Genomic DNA, 16,325 nt, shown 5'->3' with positions numbered 1-16,325 from the left:
GTAGCACTGTTTCCTCTTCCATAAAACGAGATTAAACTAGACTTTGTTCCCAAATCCTGGGTTCCTAAAGAGAACCCTGCTAAAGATGCAGGTCCTGTCTTTGCCTGGGAATCTCCTGTACCTTCCCAGTGTCTTTAACATATTCTTGGGCTATGGAACTCAGGATCTGAGCGGGGTGACCTCAGCCAGCATCCGGGCCTGCCTCAGCTCCTTGGGACAGTCAGTGAATTGCCACCACTTTAAGGTGACTGAGCGCTCCAGGGTTCAGAGATGATGGAGAGGAATCTAGCTCTCTTGTGCGTGAGTCAGGAGAAGTGTCCCTTGCTGGTAACTAACCCTTGCCCTTCTCCACGCCTACTTGCTTGGAGGAGAGTCCAATCTCCCTGCTATGAGGGTGGAGTTCAAATCTGCATGTGTCCTCTCTCTGGGATGCAATCCCGGACTTTGTGCAACCTGTTAGGCCTAAGCAGGTCAGGATCTTAGGATTTAGACCTCAGAGTTATGTCCTGTCCAACTCTTTTTTTTTTTTTTTTTTTTACAAAGGAGGAAACTGAGTAGTGTTGTATAGTGGAGAGAGCATAAGGGTTGGAACAATAGTAACAGTAGCCAGGATTGGAGGGCAGCAGTGATACAGTAGCTAGTGTTGGGCCGAGAGTCAGGAAGCTCATCTTTGTGAGTATGACCTCAGACCCTTACTAGATTCTGTGTGTCTCAGTTTTCTCATTTGTAAAATGAGCTGGAAGAACTGCTCCCACAGTGCCCTATAGGCAAGGCACCGTGTTAGGTACTGGAGATTCGGAGAAGTAAATGAGACAGTCCTCGTCCTCAGGGAGATTACATTCTAAGGAACATGTGATATTCAGTTAAAGGAACCCAATATATTTAACCTCAGTGAGAGAAGACTCAGAAGAGGATCTTTAAGTAATTTTAGTGGAAAAGAAATTAGAATTGTTCTGCTTGGTCCCAGGGGGGTACTAGGAACAATGGCAGGGGGTGTTTGAGGGGAGGAAATCATAAGGGGTTAATATAGGGAAGATCATCTTTTCTATGAGAGCAGTAGAATAGGTGATCTTAAGACATAATGAATTGTTTGTCATTGGAGTTCTTCAGCATTTGTGGATTTGGGGAGGCTTTCTATCAGGGCATCAATTGGATGATTTCTATTGTACCTACAAGCTTCTTAACAATCTGAAATTTTTACAGAGAGGAAACTTCACTCCAAACAGAGATGGCAAAGCTTAGGAAGGGACCCATTTAGAGTTTAGAATATAGTTTACAGATCAGACTGTAACCATGTCTGAGAAGAGACTAGATCAACCTGAGCGACTTTTCCAAGTTCACCTTATTTTGAAAGCATGTGGGATGTAGAAGGCCCTTATCCAAAATGACTACTCAGAGATCATTCAGTAGAAAGCAGAAAAGTTGTTTATCAAAACCTCCAGAGGATGAGCTGTCCCATCAAGAGATAAGAAAGAGAAAACTCATGATAGGAGGACTAAAGAAGTAGTAAAGATGCATAGCTTTTATACAAGAAATTACATCACAAGTAAGAGAGCATTGAGAAGGGGAGGGGAAGGCATCTAATTGGTTGTTACTATTCAGAGACATTGAAATAGAAGATTTCTGTTTCCCCAAAATCTCCTGATTTCTAGGAAACAGAAAATCAGGCCTTCAGGCTTAATCAAGTAGATAGTGGTCTAGCTAATAGACTAAATATCGATAAATGTCAAATACTGATAAATGTCGTCAGCTCAGGTTAAGTAAATATGGTTATAGCTGGCCAAGGCTCAAGTAAATATGGGCCTGCACATATTATACAGGTCATAGGGGAAACACAGAAATAATGAAAATAAGATGTGGAAAAAGAATTTATACATTCCTGTAAGTTCTTCACCTTATCCCTCTATTCCATACAAGTGGGAATCCCAGGACTATTCTTTCTGGCCCTGGGCAATATCAGTATCATTCTGGCACCTAGTATTTATTCACCACCACCACACCCTCCCCCCCCTCCCCCCCCCCCCCCCGTTTTGTTGTTGTTGTTGCACTAGGCATTGAAGGTAGAAAGACAGAAAACCCCCAGGATCCAAAAAACAAAACAGGCCTTGACTTCAGTGAACTCCTATTGTCTTCAAATCTCAACTAAAATCTCATCTTCTGCAGAAAGCCTTTCCCAGTCTTTCTAAATGTTAGTGCTTTCCTTCTGAGATTATCTGCCAATTTATGCTGTCTGTATCCTTAGCGGTTCGAATGTTATATCTTGCATTAAACTCTGAGCGCTTGGATAGCACTGATTGTTTTCTGTTTGTTTTACTTTTTACTTCAGAATTTAGCACACATATTGTTTGGCGCATAGTAGGTGCTTAATAAATTCTGGTTGATTGATTGTCAAACAAAATATTTGTTATTGAGTTGGTTCAGTTATGAATGACTTTTCATGACCTTTTCTAGGATTTCTTTGGCAAAAATACTAGAGTGGTTCGTTATTTCCTTCTCTAGCTCTTTTCATGGAGAAACTGAGGCAAAGGGTGATAGATGATTTGTCCAGGATCACACAGACAGAAAGTGTCTGAGGTCAGATTTGAACTAATGAAGATGAATCTTTCTCACTCCAAGCCCAGCACTTTAGAGGCTAGCTGCCCAGACAAAATAAAATCTAGAAAATATAAAATAAAAGCAAATATAAGGTAATTTGAGGAGCAGATATATGTAACATCTGGCGAATTGCAAAAGAGATAGAAAGTGACTTGAATTGAGTTTTAAAGGAAAGATTCTAAGAGTCACTGACAAGGAAGTTCAGATAAACAAGAACACCAAAGATTCTTTTGGCTGTGCCATGAAGTGCTGGAAGGGATGAAGGAAAAGAGGATTTATTTATTAAGTACTTTCTATGTGATAGGTATTATGCTGTAAGCTCATTTGATCCTTACAATAACCCTGGAAGGGTGACACTGCTATTATTTTCATTTTTACAATCGAGGAAACTGAGGCAGACAGGTGAAAGTGAATTGCCCAGGGTCTAAAATTGGTTTTGATCTCCTCTCTTCTTGACTCCAGCCCCAGGGCTCTGTCCACTGCATCTCCTGGCTGGAAGGAGAATAAGGAATATAATAAAGGTGGAAAGAGAGCAAAGGCAGGTTGCAAAACATTAGATAGTTTATATGTGATTCCAGAGACAATAAGGAGCCATGGACATTTATTGAGGAGGGGATCAGAAGGCTTACGCTCTAGGAAAATCACTTGGACAGCTATGTATAAGAAGGATTGAAGTTGAGATAGACTTGATTTAGGGAGACCAAATTAAGGGATTATTCCAATAGATTATTGCAGATTATTATTAACTATTCTTTAAGGAGGGGATTCTGGTCAATATTGGTTCTATGCAAAAGGGTAATATGAACCTGCCCTGAAGAGTTGTTATAAAGACTAATGAGATAATGGACATAAAGGACTTTGCAAATCTTTAAAAACAACATCCTTGCCATTTCCTCTCTTTTCTTAAACATAATGGCCCTTATTACCTGTTCCTTCCAGTGATAACCCTTCCTTCCTAGAGGCAAAATCTGAACATTCCAGGGTTTGGTTTTTTTTTTTTTTTTTTTTTTTAAGTGTATTTGGGGGCTGCCTTCTAAATTCCTGGCTCTTGTTGGAAGTAGGAGAAAGGGACCTCATTTGCAGAGCAGAAATGTGATGTACCTTAAACCCAATGGATGGCCAAACTCTCCTTAGCTCAGCTCCACCCTTTCCCCAAGTTGATGGCTATCATTCAGGTATTAGCTCCTATCCCCTATCCCCTGCTCCCCCTCCCAGCATCCTATCATTACAGGTTTGCCATGCCAAAATGCCTTTAACATACAGTAATAAGAATATATTTTCTATGTTGGAAGGGAGGGTTGTTCTTCACAGGCGGACAGGTCAGGGCTGATCCGAGAAGCAAAAGCAGAGGAAGACAAGAACGCTCATGAAATTTGAAGGCAGGGGCAGCTGCTGCTGGGTTTTTTTTCGGGGTTAAGAAGGGAGGAAGTCACTGATAAACATTTAAAGGAAAGGAGAGTTGGCTGGGAGGAAGGCAAGAGCTGGCAGGGTCTCAGGCTGGATCCATATCCTCTAGGGAGCCCCTGTCTTTGCCCAGGCAGGGTTCTAGAGTAGAGTGGATGGTAGCTGAGAAGGTTAAGTCTGAGAAAAGAGACCTCCACCAGGGTGCTGTGGACGGAGGATTCAATTGGGAAGACCTAGGCCAGAGTCTTTTCCCTGTTACTTACCATCTTTTTGGCTCTGGGTCAAGCTCTTCCACTATAAACCTTAGTTTCCTTATATGGAAAATGAGAAGGTTGAACTAGGTAACTGACCTACTGTCTTCCAGCCCCAAATTCTATTTTCTTACTTAAAGATGTGGTGCAAGGATCATCATTGGCTGAGATAAAAGGCTTCAGCCCCCCCATGCTTAATGATGCTCGGGTCACCCCAGTAATTGTCTTTTTCTTCAGCCCTAACAGGTTGGTTTCTGGCTTTGAAACCTTTTCTTGCGATCATGTGTTTTGTATGGAAGGAGCCGCTCCCAGTGATCATCATTGGTGAGTATTCCCTTCTGAGAGAGAGGAATCTCCTAGGATTTTGAATCCTTAGGTGACACTGATTATGAACCAAAAGACCTGAGGTTGGTCAAAATACTACTTGTAGAAGCTACCACAAGCAGTTGGTGGGAGGGAGGGAAGAAAGGAAGGAGAAAGAAAAGAAGGGAGGGAAGGAAGAAGGAATAGGAGAGAGGGAACATAGGAGGGAGGGAGGGAGGGAAAAAGGAAAGAAGGAAGGAAGGAAAGAAGGAAGGAAGGAAGGAAGGAAGGAAGGAAGGAAGGAAGGAAGGAAGGAAGGAAGGAAAGTAGAAAAGAAGGAAGAAAGGGAGGGAGGGAGGAAAAGAGAGAGAGAGAGAAAGAAAGGAAGAGAGAGAGAGAGAGAAAGAAGAAAAGAAGGAAAGAAAGAAAGAAAAAAGAGAGGAAGAGAGGAATAGATGAAGAGAAGGAGGAAGAGAAGGAAGAAGGAAGGAAAGTAAGAAGGACGAGAGGGAGGAGGAAAAAAGGAAGAGAGAAAAGACGGGAGGTAGGGAGAAAGGTAGTAAGAAAGTAAGTTAGGAAGGTAGAAAGAAAGGAAGGAAGGAAGGAAGGAAAGAAAGTTAAACTTTTATGATATACACTGTACTTATTGCTGATATACAAACAGAAAAATAAAAGACAGTCTATATACCCTGGGGAGCTCACATTTTAATAATGAGATAATATATAGAGAAGGTTTCAGTTATAAATCATATGGAATGCAGCAACAAAGCAGATTGTAATGCTCTTTTTAAATGTCATTTCCACTGGAAAATCATATCTGTTTCTATTATTAGATCATGTAACACTATTTTGTAAACTTTTTATAAAAATTAGGATAATGACAATATTGATCCAGGCTTCTTACTTATTGTATAAACCCAACAGATTTCTTCTTAGGGAATTGCATATGCTTAAAAAAAGAATTACCATATATTAGGATACAATTTCACAAACACAGAAAAGAAGAAATGCTAAATACATCCTTGATTGATCAATGCAACGAAAATAATATTCAACAAAATAAAGAATTTAAAATTAATTGGAGAGTAAATAACTTTATCCTAAGGTATATAAAATATAGAAGTCAATCTCAGGGAGAAAGCACATGGGAGTTGAAGGGACGTAGTACTACATCTGCTTCCTGCAAAAGGTAGGATTTGAGCTGAATCTTGAAGTTAGGGAAGCAAAGAAGAGGAAATATCCCATGCACATAGGAAAGCCAGAGCAAAGACAGGATCTTGTTAGAGACATATTTGAGGAACAGGAGTACAACTAGACTATTGGTATGTGGAGGAGACTTGTAAAGTGTAAGAATACTGGAAAGATAGGGAAAGGTATCTGGGGGGCTGTAGATCATCGGCTTGGATATCTTATAGCTATCGCTTTCACACCCAGGGTCCTATAAAAATATGTGTGATTTTTAATTGGTGGAGAGACAGGAACTGGGGCAGCCATCTCTTCGCCTTTAGAAACTGGACTTGGCAACAATGGGCCATCCATCACCGTGTCTCTTCCCCTCCTTCCCAGGTAATGGCCCTTCAGGAATCTGTCTGTCCTATTTGCTGTCTGGTTATACACCTTATGTAAAAGCTGATGCTGTCCACCCACATCCCCTCCTGCAGATGAAGCTGACTGAGAAGCCCCATGTCTCCATCCTGGACCAGGTCAGTATGGAAGGCTTTACAAGTGCACCCTGATTGATCCTCACCCATGGAGTCGGTAGTCCTCCCTTCTCTTGATTTCTTTGCTTAGTATCCAATCTTGAAAACTTTATCAGTAATTTGTTTGTTTTTGGTTTTTGTTGTTGTTGTTGTTGTTTTGGTTTGGTTTTTTTGGATTTTGTTTTACTGCTTCTTTCACTCCCACAATTTGGCCTTGAATATTAAGGAGGAACTAGTCAACAGGTCAGAGCCTCAGGCCCAACCTTGTCTCCGATAGGTCCTAGGCCAGATCTATCAAAGAGCCCAGACTAATCATTGACCCTTTGCCTCCCTTTCTTTGTCTGTAAAACAAAGGGATTGTCTCCAATGATCTCTGAAGTTTCCTTGTAACTCTAAATGAAATATTTCTCTCCCTGGTAGGACTTGGACTATCTGTCAGAGGGCTTGGAGGGCAGAAGTCAAAGTCCTGTAGCTCTGCTCTTTGATGCTCTCCTGCGCCCAGACACAGATTTTGGAGGAAATATTGAGTCTGTCCTCACCTGGGAACACAGAACAGAACGAATGATTCCCCACCTGGTCCTGGGTCGCAACCTCCCTGGAGGGGCCTGGCATGTGAGTTGGGGGAAACAATTTTGGGACATGGGGGAACTTGGAAGTGACCAATGATGAACTTCGCTTCCAGTGATTGGTCTTTTTCGTCCCTTTCTCCTAGCCAATGTATCATCCTCCTTTCCTGAAGGGACCTTTCCCCATCCCTCTTTCCACTCATCCTTCCTTCCCTTGGCTGGGCCCCAGGGTCGGGAAGGGGGATTTGGAAGCAGAAACTAAAGGACTTTCTTCTTATCTAGTCCATCGAAGGCTCCATGGTGACCTTAAGTCAGGGCGAGTGGATGGGGCTCCCTGACCTGAAGTTTAAAGACTGGATGCAGAGGAAGCGCAGGTGAGACTATGGGGCCTGATAGAGGAGGAGGGAGGAAGAAGTAGGGAAGGAAGACTGCTCCAAGTCAGAGAAGTGCATTTCTCCCAACCCTAATTGGAGCAGAAGACTCAAAATCCAGGATCATGTCTCCTCTGAACCTGGCCCGAGGATTTTTTATTTTCCTTTTTGCAGTGATGAGACAATAATAATAATAATAATAATGATAGCTTACAGCTATATAACACCCTAAAGCAGCGGTCCTCAAACTTTTTAAATAGGGGGCCAGTTCAATGTCGCTCAGACTGTTGGAGGGCCGGACATAGTAAAAACAAAAGCTCACACTCTGTCTCCGCCCCTCAGCCCATTTGCCATAACCCAGCGGCCACATAAACGTCCTCAGTGGGCCGCATCTGGCCCATGGGCCGTAGTTTGAGAACCCCTGCCCTAAAGTTTGCCAAATACTCTACACACATTATTTCTTTCCATCCTCACACCAATCTTATGATAATAACTTGTTCAGGGTCACACAGCTAAGTGTCTAAGGGATTTTTTAAAGCCAAGTTTTCCAGAGTCCAAATCTTTTGCTCTATCCACTGTACCAGCCACCTTCCTATAAAAGAATGGTATATGGTGCCTACCTTTCCCAACTGACATTTTTCCTTGATTCCCACCCTCTCTATTCTATCCCTTCCCATACTGTCTATCCAGTAGAAGACTTAGTCTGGTCATTATCAGTATACCCTCCCACGCCACTCTATAAACTCACTGTGTAAATGGACAAATTCCTTGACCTCCTTGTTCTTCCCTTTCCTTATGTATAAAATGAGAGGGTGGGACTCAGGGACCTCTCAGATCTCTTCCATCTCTAAATATGTGGCTCTGATTTCTCTCTACTTATGAACAATCTCTTTTTAGATCCTGAGATTGCTTTTTAATGTTTTATGCGTTCTCTTTATTTTTTACTTTGTTGTTACTCTCCAGTGACGACTCTTCCACAAAAGTAAAGCCCTCCCTTTTAACAAAGGTCATTTAAAGAAAAACAAATCAGAACATTGGCCCCATCTGACAAGTGCTTGTCCCCTCTCCAGTGAGAAGCTGGAGACATGCTTTAGCAGGACTGGAAAAAGGAAATTTTAGCAAGACTGCAAAACTGAAATTTTGCTGAGGAACAAGTGATTTATGGGAAAGAGCACTGAACTGACAACCCTGAGATCTAGAGTATGGGGCTCTCCTCCTTCATCTGGGAAGTGAGGGGATTGAGCTTGAGAAGTACTCAGGTCCCTTCCAGCACAAGCATTTAATGATCCTTAAAAAAAATAGCTACCCACAAATCTTCCAGCTCCACAACAGAAGGAAGAGCTTATAAAAATGAAGTTTACAAATATTCCTCAGAAAATGTGTGCAAAAGTGTTTGCAAAAAAATTGCCCAGAAGATGTCTGTCAAAATGAAGCTTGCAAAAATGTTTACAAAAAATTGCTCAGAAAATGTCTATCAAAATGAAGTTTACCAAAATGTTTGCAGAAATTACTCAGAAAATGTTTACAGAAATTACATTTACAAAAATAAATGGGGGGCAGCTAGGTGGCACAGTGGGTAGAGCACCAGCCCTGAATTCAGGAGGACCCGAGTTCAAATTTGATCTCAGACACTTAACACTTCCTAGCTGTGTGACCCTGGGCAAGTCACTTAACCCCAGCCTCAGGGGGGAAAAAATAAATAAAAATAAATGCAAAAATTACTTACAACTTTTAGTCTGAGTTTGGTCAGTCTGAACCCTAGGTTATGTTGGCCAGCACAACTTATTTGGCCCCATCCTCTCATTCTTTACCCTTGCTTTAACCTTGCCTAGAACATCCTACCCTTCAATCTGTCCCCCCTTTTTTACCTTTAGCTTTTCTCCCTTCCAATTTTCTCCTGTTGGATTCCCCATTGCCTCAAGGAAGAGGACATGAATAGAAATTCTCATCACATACCCCCATCTACTTGGTCTCTAGATTATTTATACTGGGGCAGCTAAAGAATTCTGGGCCTAGGGTCAAGATGACTTGAGTGCAAATGCAACCTTAGACATTTACTAGACCCTGGACAAGTCACTTAACTTTGAAAAGCCTTAGCTTCCTTATCAGTAAAATGAGCTAGAAAATGGCAAACCATTTTAGTATCTTTGCCAAGAAACTCCCAAATAGGGTCACACAGTGTGGAATAGGACTAAACAAAAGCTTCATATATAAAAATATATATTATAAAATATGTTGGTGTCGAACTTTAAGTTTTACCACTTTTACAAATATTTCATTTTATCCTATTATTATCCCCATTTTACAGAGGGAAAAATTAAGAAGTTAAGTGTTTCTCTCACAGAGAGTCACCTAGATCATAAGGGTGCCTGATAAGGTCTCCTGATTCCAAGCCCAGAACTCTTTCTTCTAAGAACCTAATGGGCCAGTCTCTTTGGAAATGCAGATGGCCCCATAAACCAGGAAGCCCAAGGCCCGTATGATCTGTGTCCTCTGAGAGCTTTAAGGGCTCATTCATGTGCCTGTATTGCTTGGACCACTGAGAATGACTTCTAACTTTGCTCCGGTCTTTTTCCCAGGGACTTGCGGGACTTCCGGGCCACAGCTGGGGACATTGCCCATTATTACCAGGACTATGTGGTGAAGAAGGGACTCAGCCACAACTTCCTCTGTGGCTCTGTGGTCACGGCCGTGGACATTGAGAGCCTTGACTCGGGGGAAACTAGGGGCCAGCAAGGCGGGAGCCCCCTGTTCATGGTAAGCGGCTTTATGACCACCAAGGATGGGAGCCAGAAGCCTTTCAGTCTCCGTGCCCGCAATCTGGTCCTGGCCACAGGCACATCGGACAGCCCAGCCCGGCTGGGCATTGCTGGAGAAGACCTTCCCTATGTTCACTATGAGCTCTCAGCCTTGGAAGAGGCCCTGAAAGCTGGGATTGTGACCCCCACCTCTGACCCCATACTCATTGTTGGGGCTGGGCTGTCCGCAGCTGATGCTGTCCTGTATGCTCGGCGCTACAGCCTCCCAGTGATCCACGCTTTCCGCCGGCCAGTGGATGACCCTGACCTCATCTTCAACCAGCTCCCCAAGAAGATGTACCCGGAGTACCAAAAAGTGCACCAGATGATGCAGGAGAAATCCATCCTCTCGTTCACCACCTACACAGGCTACTTGAGCCTGCCCAAACATCGGCCCCTGCTCTTCCAGGAGGACCACCAGGCTGTGTTCCAGGACCAAAATGGGGAACACAAGCTATTCAGGGTCTCCCTTGTACTGGTGCTTATTGGCTCCTACCCTGACCTCTCCTTCCTGGCCCATGGCGGTGCTGACTTAACTGTGGACCCAGACCAACCCCTGAGCCCCAAGAGGAACCCCATTGATGTCGACCCCTTCACCTACCAGAGCACCCGGCAGAGGGGCCTCTATGCCATAGGGCCCCTGGTGGGAGACAACTTCGTGAGATTTGTGCAGGGAGGGGCCCTGGCTGTGGCCAGTTCCCTGCTGAAAGAAAATAGGAAGCCTCCCTAGGACTTCCCCTGCCCACCCTACATGCCCCCAATCTCACAGCCCCAACTCAGATTAGGAAGGAGACCTGCTCAATCCTGCCTGGTACAATGTCTGGGGCTCAGACTATTGGGAGGCCCCAATGTGGGCCTCCCCTGGAGGGACATCTCCCTGTAGGGAGGATATAAAGGGGGGAGGAGTGGGAAGGGCAGTGATTCTAAAGACAGTTCCTTGTTAATAGACCAAAAGGCCCTTGCCCTGGGACAGGGATAGTGATTGTGGGTCTGGCTGGGCCAGAATCTGAGAGGCACACTTAGTACTGACCACTTCAAAAGTTTCCTGAACCCAAATGAGATTTGTGGGCCGTTAGAACTTCAGGCTCTCAGAGCCCCAAAGCCTGGGCCAATGAGCAGCACTGGTGATTGAACTCGGCCAGGGGAGGTTACTAGCCTCCGCTCTTCCCTAGGACTACATCTTGAATAAACTAAATAACTGCCAAAATACCTTCTTGGAGAGTTTGTTTTTGGGATGTTCCAGCTTGTCCTTATGGGGTGATTCCAGGGATCTCAAACTGAGGTTGTGTTTTGTGTGTAAAATTAGAGAATCCACCCCAAATCTGCCCCCCAAAATAGAGAACCCACCAATATTGGTGTCCAACGTGTATTGGTCTGATCAGCCACAGTCTGTAACTAGACTTAACACAGTGATGCCATTTTGGTCCTCTTGGAGAATGAAGGATACCAATCTGAGTAAAAGGCACAAAAACAGCACAGGAATGGGCAGACACTGGCAGAGTGTGGAGGGGAAGGAAGGAGTAGATCCATGACATTCACTGACGCTTCCCTGGTCCTCATCTACCTACCCCATCATTAGCCAAATTGGGTCAGATATACCTCCAGAACACCCTCTCCTCACCTTGAACCCCCAACTCAAGCCTTTGCCACCTTTCCATCACAAGACTTCATTAGCTTCCTGTTTGACCTTCCTGCTTCCAGACTCTTCCCTCCCCAGAGCAGCCATATGGAGGGTGATATTCCTGAAACTCAAATCTGACCATGTCACCTGCTTCCTAAAAATCCTCAGTGGCTCCCTACTGCTTCTCAAATAAAATAATCTGCCTAGAATTTAAGGCTTATGATAATGTGATTCTCAACCACATTTCCAGTCTTGCTTTGTATTGTTTTTTGCAATCCTAGATCGGGTCAAATTAGCATACTAGCTATTCCCTATATATGGGAACTATATGATGTCTATATATGACCATCTCTCACCTCATCCCTTTATCCAAGGGGTGCCTCTTTCCTAGAATGTTGTCCTTCACTACAGGTATCACCTACATGAAACCTTTCCTGTTTCTTCAATTAATACTCTTACTTTTTTTTGTTTTTGTTTTTTAATTTTTTAAGAAAACAGAAAAGGAACACAAAAATAAATAAAACAAAACAAAAGAGAACATTGTCATGTGCCCAGCAGAACATCAGGGAGGATTCAAAATGTATGACAAATTACCAGTTCAAGAAAGTGTATATATGAATAGAAAAAATATATTCACGAATGTCCATCTTTTCTTTACTTTGTTGTAAACTCTTCTTTTGTTCTCTGCTGTGCATCTTTTTTTACTTTAGTCTTTGTTTTCCCCTTCCCCCCCCCCACCACTCCCAAGCAGGCTATAATTAAGAAAGGACATATTTATGTATACATATATAGATTTATACATACAGAAACATACACACTCATCCCCTCCCACTTACAACACACATATAGATATCTCTCTGACTTTTTAATTTAATTCTGCTTCTTAACTTAACCTCCCCTGACCCATGGATTTCTCCCTTGTCTTCTTCCCTCAATCTTTTCTTCCCCTTCTGCCCATTGCTCCTCCCTTACTTTTTTTATAGATTTTGGAGGGGGCTATATCCTTCATGGTAGATATGTAGTGTTGCCTATTGAACCCATTCCTGATGTGAGTAGATTTTCGTAACTTATGAGCCTTCCTCCTCTTTCTAATGCCTCTGTGTCTATTCTTCCTCTGCACCTCATTTGTATAACATGATTACTATTTTTACTTCAACTCTGTTCCAATTTTTCTTTTGAGCTAACCTATTGTTAATGTCAATCTTAAACATATGATGTACATTTCCCATGTAAAAAAAGACAACATAAATAATTTGTCCATGTTGAATTTCTTTAAATTGATCTTTGATATTGGCTTTTATATGTTAAATTTTCTCTTAAGTTCAGGTTTGGTTGATAGAAAGTCCTGAAAATCTGCAAGTTCATTAAATGTCCAGTTTTTCTTAATTGATATTTTCATTCAACAATTCTCATTCAATATCATTCAATAATTTTGCTGGATATATTTTTGGCCACAGGCCTAGTTTTTCTAATTGTCAGTAGACAATTCCAGGATTTGCAGTCTTTTATTGTGGCTGCTGCTAAGTCCTGTAAAATTCTAATTGTAGCTCCAGTGCATTTTAATTTTTTTCCTTGTTTCTTGGAAAATTTTCTCTTTGATCTGAGGTTTTTGAAATTTAACAATAATATTCCTACGGATTTTCCACAAAGGATTTTGTTGAAGTGGTGATCAATGGATTTTTTCAAATTTCTATTTTTCCCTACCATTATATACCCGTAGGACAATTTTCTTGGATTATTTTTGTCAAGGTTCTTTTTTTGGTCACAACTTTTGAGCAGTCCAATTATATATTTTCTCTTCTTAATCTGGTCTCAGATCTGTCGTTATTCTTATGTTTCACATTCTGTTCTAGTTTTTCATTTCTTATAATCTGTTTTTGTTATTTCTTTGTCTTATAGTTTCACTGGCTTCCCCTTGCACAATTCTAATTTTCAAAGAATTAATTTCATCTTTGAGATTCTTTATCTGCTTTTCTAATTGGTTAGCTTTTTTCGTAATCTTTTTTTTTAATCTTTTCCCCTCAATGTCTCTCATTTGATTTTTAAATTCTTTTGTAAAGTTCTTTTATAAATTCTCTCTGGGCAGGAAGTTATTTCCCATTACTTTTGGGGATAGAGGCTTTTTTTTTTTTTTACTTCAGTGTCCTTCTCTGAAGATGAACCCCAGTCTTCCCTGTATTCATAGTAAATTTCTATGGGGGGAGGGATCTGTCTTCTTTACTTGTTCATTTTAAAAACAAAACAAGAGGTATTAATGTAAACACTTCTAATCATAGGGTGTGGGTGGGAAATGATGTTTCAAGCTTCACTTCAGTTCTCCCTTCTGACCTGGAACCCCAAACCAAGAGTTCCCCTCCTCCTGCAAGTGCCCACAGTCATCAGCGACCCCGGCCCCCAGCCCATCTTCTGCACTCCTGGTGTGCTGGCTCCTTCTCCCCCAAGCTCTGCAACACGACTGGGTCTGATCAGTCTAGGTTCCCTCAGTCTTCTGGGACTCAGATCAAGCTGTTCAGGAGGTGAAAGTTCCTGTGGTTCCTGCTGAGGTTCCAATCATACCTAGGAGCCCCAGGACTCCCCATTTAGTGTTTCTGCTGAGCTAGCCCAGAGGTGTTTGTACTTCACCTAGGTTAATCCTCAGCCCCAGGTCTTTCTTCAGATTTTCTCAGGTTGTAGTGAGAGGATCCCTGTTTGCCCCAAGTCTTCAGGAGTTTTCATTTTTGCCCTGAGATGAAAATTTGTTCTATTTTTGGAAGAAATCTGAAGAACTTGAAATTTACCAACCTACTCTGCCATCTTCCCAGGATCCTCCCCCAATACTCTTACTCTGAAATTTAATTTTTATATATATTGCATTTACCCCTATTTGTCCATACTATATTTCTTTATTTCCTCAGAATTTAAGCTTCTTGAGGACAGGCTTTTTTTCCCCCTACATTCCCAGTGCTTTGGGAAAAACAAAACAAAACAAAAACAGGTGCCTGATGTTTTGTTGATTTGAATTTTTTTGAATTAAATGGGGGGGGGGGGAGAGAAAGAAGTGAGAAACAGACTGACAGACACAGAGAGACAAAGAGAGACAGATACACAGACAGATACCCAGAAACAGATAGAGACAGAAAGGCAGAGAAAGAGACAGAAACAGACAAACAGAGGAAACCGAGACAGAAAGACAGTGAGACAAAGAGACAGAAAGACAGAGATAGAGACAGGCAGAAAGAGGGAGACAGAGAAAGAGAGAAAGAGAGAGAGACAGATTCAGAGGGAAAGAGATAGAGAGAGGGGGAGAGACAGGGAGACAGAGAGAGACACAGACAGAGAGACAAAGACAGAGACAGAGAGACAGAGAGAATCAAAATCTAGGGGATTGGATTGAATGGACAATAAATTTGAAAAAGAGAAGAGCTTTTAATTTTTCATGAGTTCTTAGCTCTCATTTTACAGAGGAGGAAGCAGGTAGGCAGAGGCTAAGTGATTTGCTCGTGTCTCACGGTGAGTGTCTGAAAGTGGGATTCCATCAGCTTTGTAATCAGACTATCGGAGCACCGGCACGTCGGGAGCTGAGCGGTGACATGCGGTGAATGGGCTCTGAGTGAGGGAGGGCGGTGCAAAGTCACTTTCTCCCGCAGAGCCGTCTGGGCCCGGTGGCAAGGGGCAGATCCGGAGGACCGGAGGTGGCCCGGACGCAGTGGGAGCCCTGGGCCTTTCTAAGCCTCGGTCTTTAACAGGTCTCAGTGTGCCTGAGACCAGGCCCAGTCAGTCTAGGCAAGGAATGAGGAAAGAATGGCCTCTTTCACCTAGGGGAAAAATAAGCCACTACCCTCTTGGAAGGGAAGACTGGGGCTTTCTGGTCCGAGAAGAAACAACTGCTGTCTACCCTCAATCTGAGCCGATCAATATCCCGATACATTTCAAGGTTTTATCGATCAAAATTTAGTTTCCCTTGGGCGGAGCAGCCGCCAGCGGGGAGAGCGGCCAGACCTATGCGGCCAGAGGGAGGGAAGGGGAAAAAGAGCCCTGAGTGAGAGAGAGTGAGACGGAGGGGACGGGGCAGGAGGGACGGGACCAGTGTCTGAGGGAGAGGTCAGGCTCCGAGGGCCCTGGGAGGGGGTGAGAGAGGAAAGCTCCAGGGGCCCGGGGAGCCGTGAGAACGAGGGATTCTGGGGCTGCTACCGGCAGAGGGAGCGCCTGACTTAAAGAAACTCTTCGCTTGCTGTCCCTGCAAGCGGAGGAGCCAGGGAAGGGAGCCAGGAAGGATGGCTGTGCTGAAGGCCTCGGGGCTCCTACCCTGGGCTCCGTCCCTCCCCGAGCTGAGTCCGAGAGGCCCCTACCCGTGCGGCGCGCTCAGCTCTCCCCCTCCCGGCCTCAGCCGGACAGCGCTGTCCTAGTGCCGTCCCGTCACCCCCGGACTCAGCCCCTGCCCCCCTCAGAGATAAGGGGAAGGGAGGGAGAACGGGGGTCCCGGGGAGTGAGCGCCCCCCTCCCGGGCGCCGCGGTCCTGTCCGCCTCCCCAGCCCGGGTCCCACGTCCCCAATCCCGCATCCCACGCGGTGTCCGGGGGGGCGGGGTCTGCAGCGCCGGCGCCGCCCGGAGCGGGCTGGGAGAGGTGGCCACGCGTGGGCGGGCGGGCTCTGGAGCCGGGGGCGGGGGTCGGGCCGGAGGCGGCGGTGGCTCGAGCGGGAGGGAGGCGGGAGGCGGGAGGCGGGCGCTGCGCGAGCG

The 16,325-nt window shown here is 44.1% G+C and overlaps 1 protein-coding gene across 3 annotated transcripts in view; it reads left to right on the top strand.

Moving 5' to 3' along the window:
- OSGIN1 (oxidative stress induced growth inhibitor 1) overlaps window positions 1–11,195 on the top strand; it is a 38,778-nt gene extending 27,583 nt beyond the window's left edge. For all 3 annotated transcript variants that reach the window (XM_074286359.1, XM_074286357.1, XM_074286358.1), the window contains exons 2-6: window positions 4,488–4,574; window positions 6,120–6,256; window positions 6,674–6,865; window positions 7,102–7,193; window positions 9,770–11,195. In XM_074286359.1, coding sequence (XP_074142460.1) covers window positions 4,532–4,574; window positions 6,120–6,256; window positions 6,674–6,865; window positions 7,102–7,193; window positions 9,770–10,718 — 1,413 coding nt within the window. In that variant the 5' untranslated portion in view covers window positions 4,488–4,531 and the 3' untranslated portion in view covers window positions 10,719–11,195. The remainder of the gene's footprint in view (window positions 1–4,487; window positions 4,575–6,119; window positions 6,257–6,673; window positions 6,866–7,101; window positions 7,194–9,769) is intronic.
- Window positions 11,196–16,325: the final 5,130 nt, after the last annotated feature.

This window comes from Sminthopsis crassicaudata, chromosome 2, assembly GCF_048593235.1.
Source record: "Sminthopsis crassicaudata isolate SCR6 chromosome 2, ASM4859323v1, whole genome shotgun sequence".
In the NCBI taxonomy this organism is placed as follows: domain Eukaryota; kingdom Metazoa; phylum Chordata; class Mammalia; order Dasyuromorphia; family Dasyuridae; genus Sminthopsis; species Sminthopsis crassicaudata.
The sequence above is the reverse complement of the archived record's forward strand: the minus strand, read 5'-3'. Positions and strand labels throughout refer to the sequence as shown.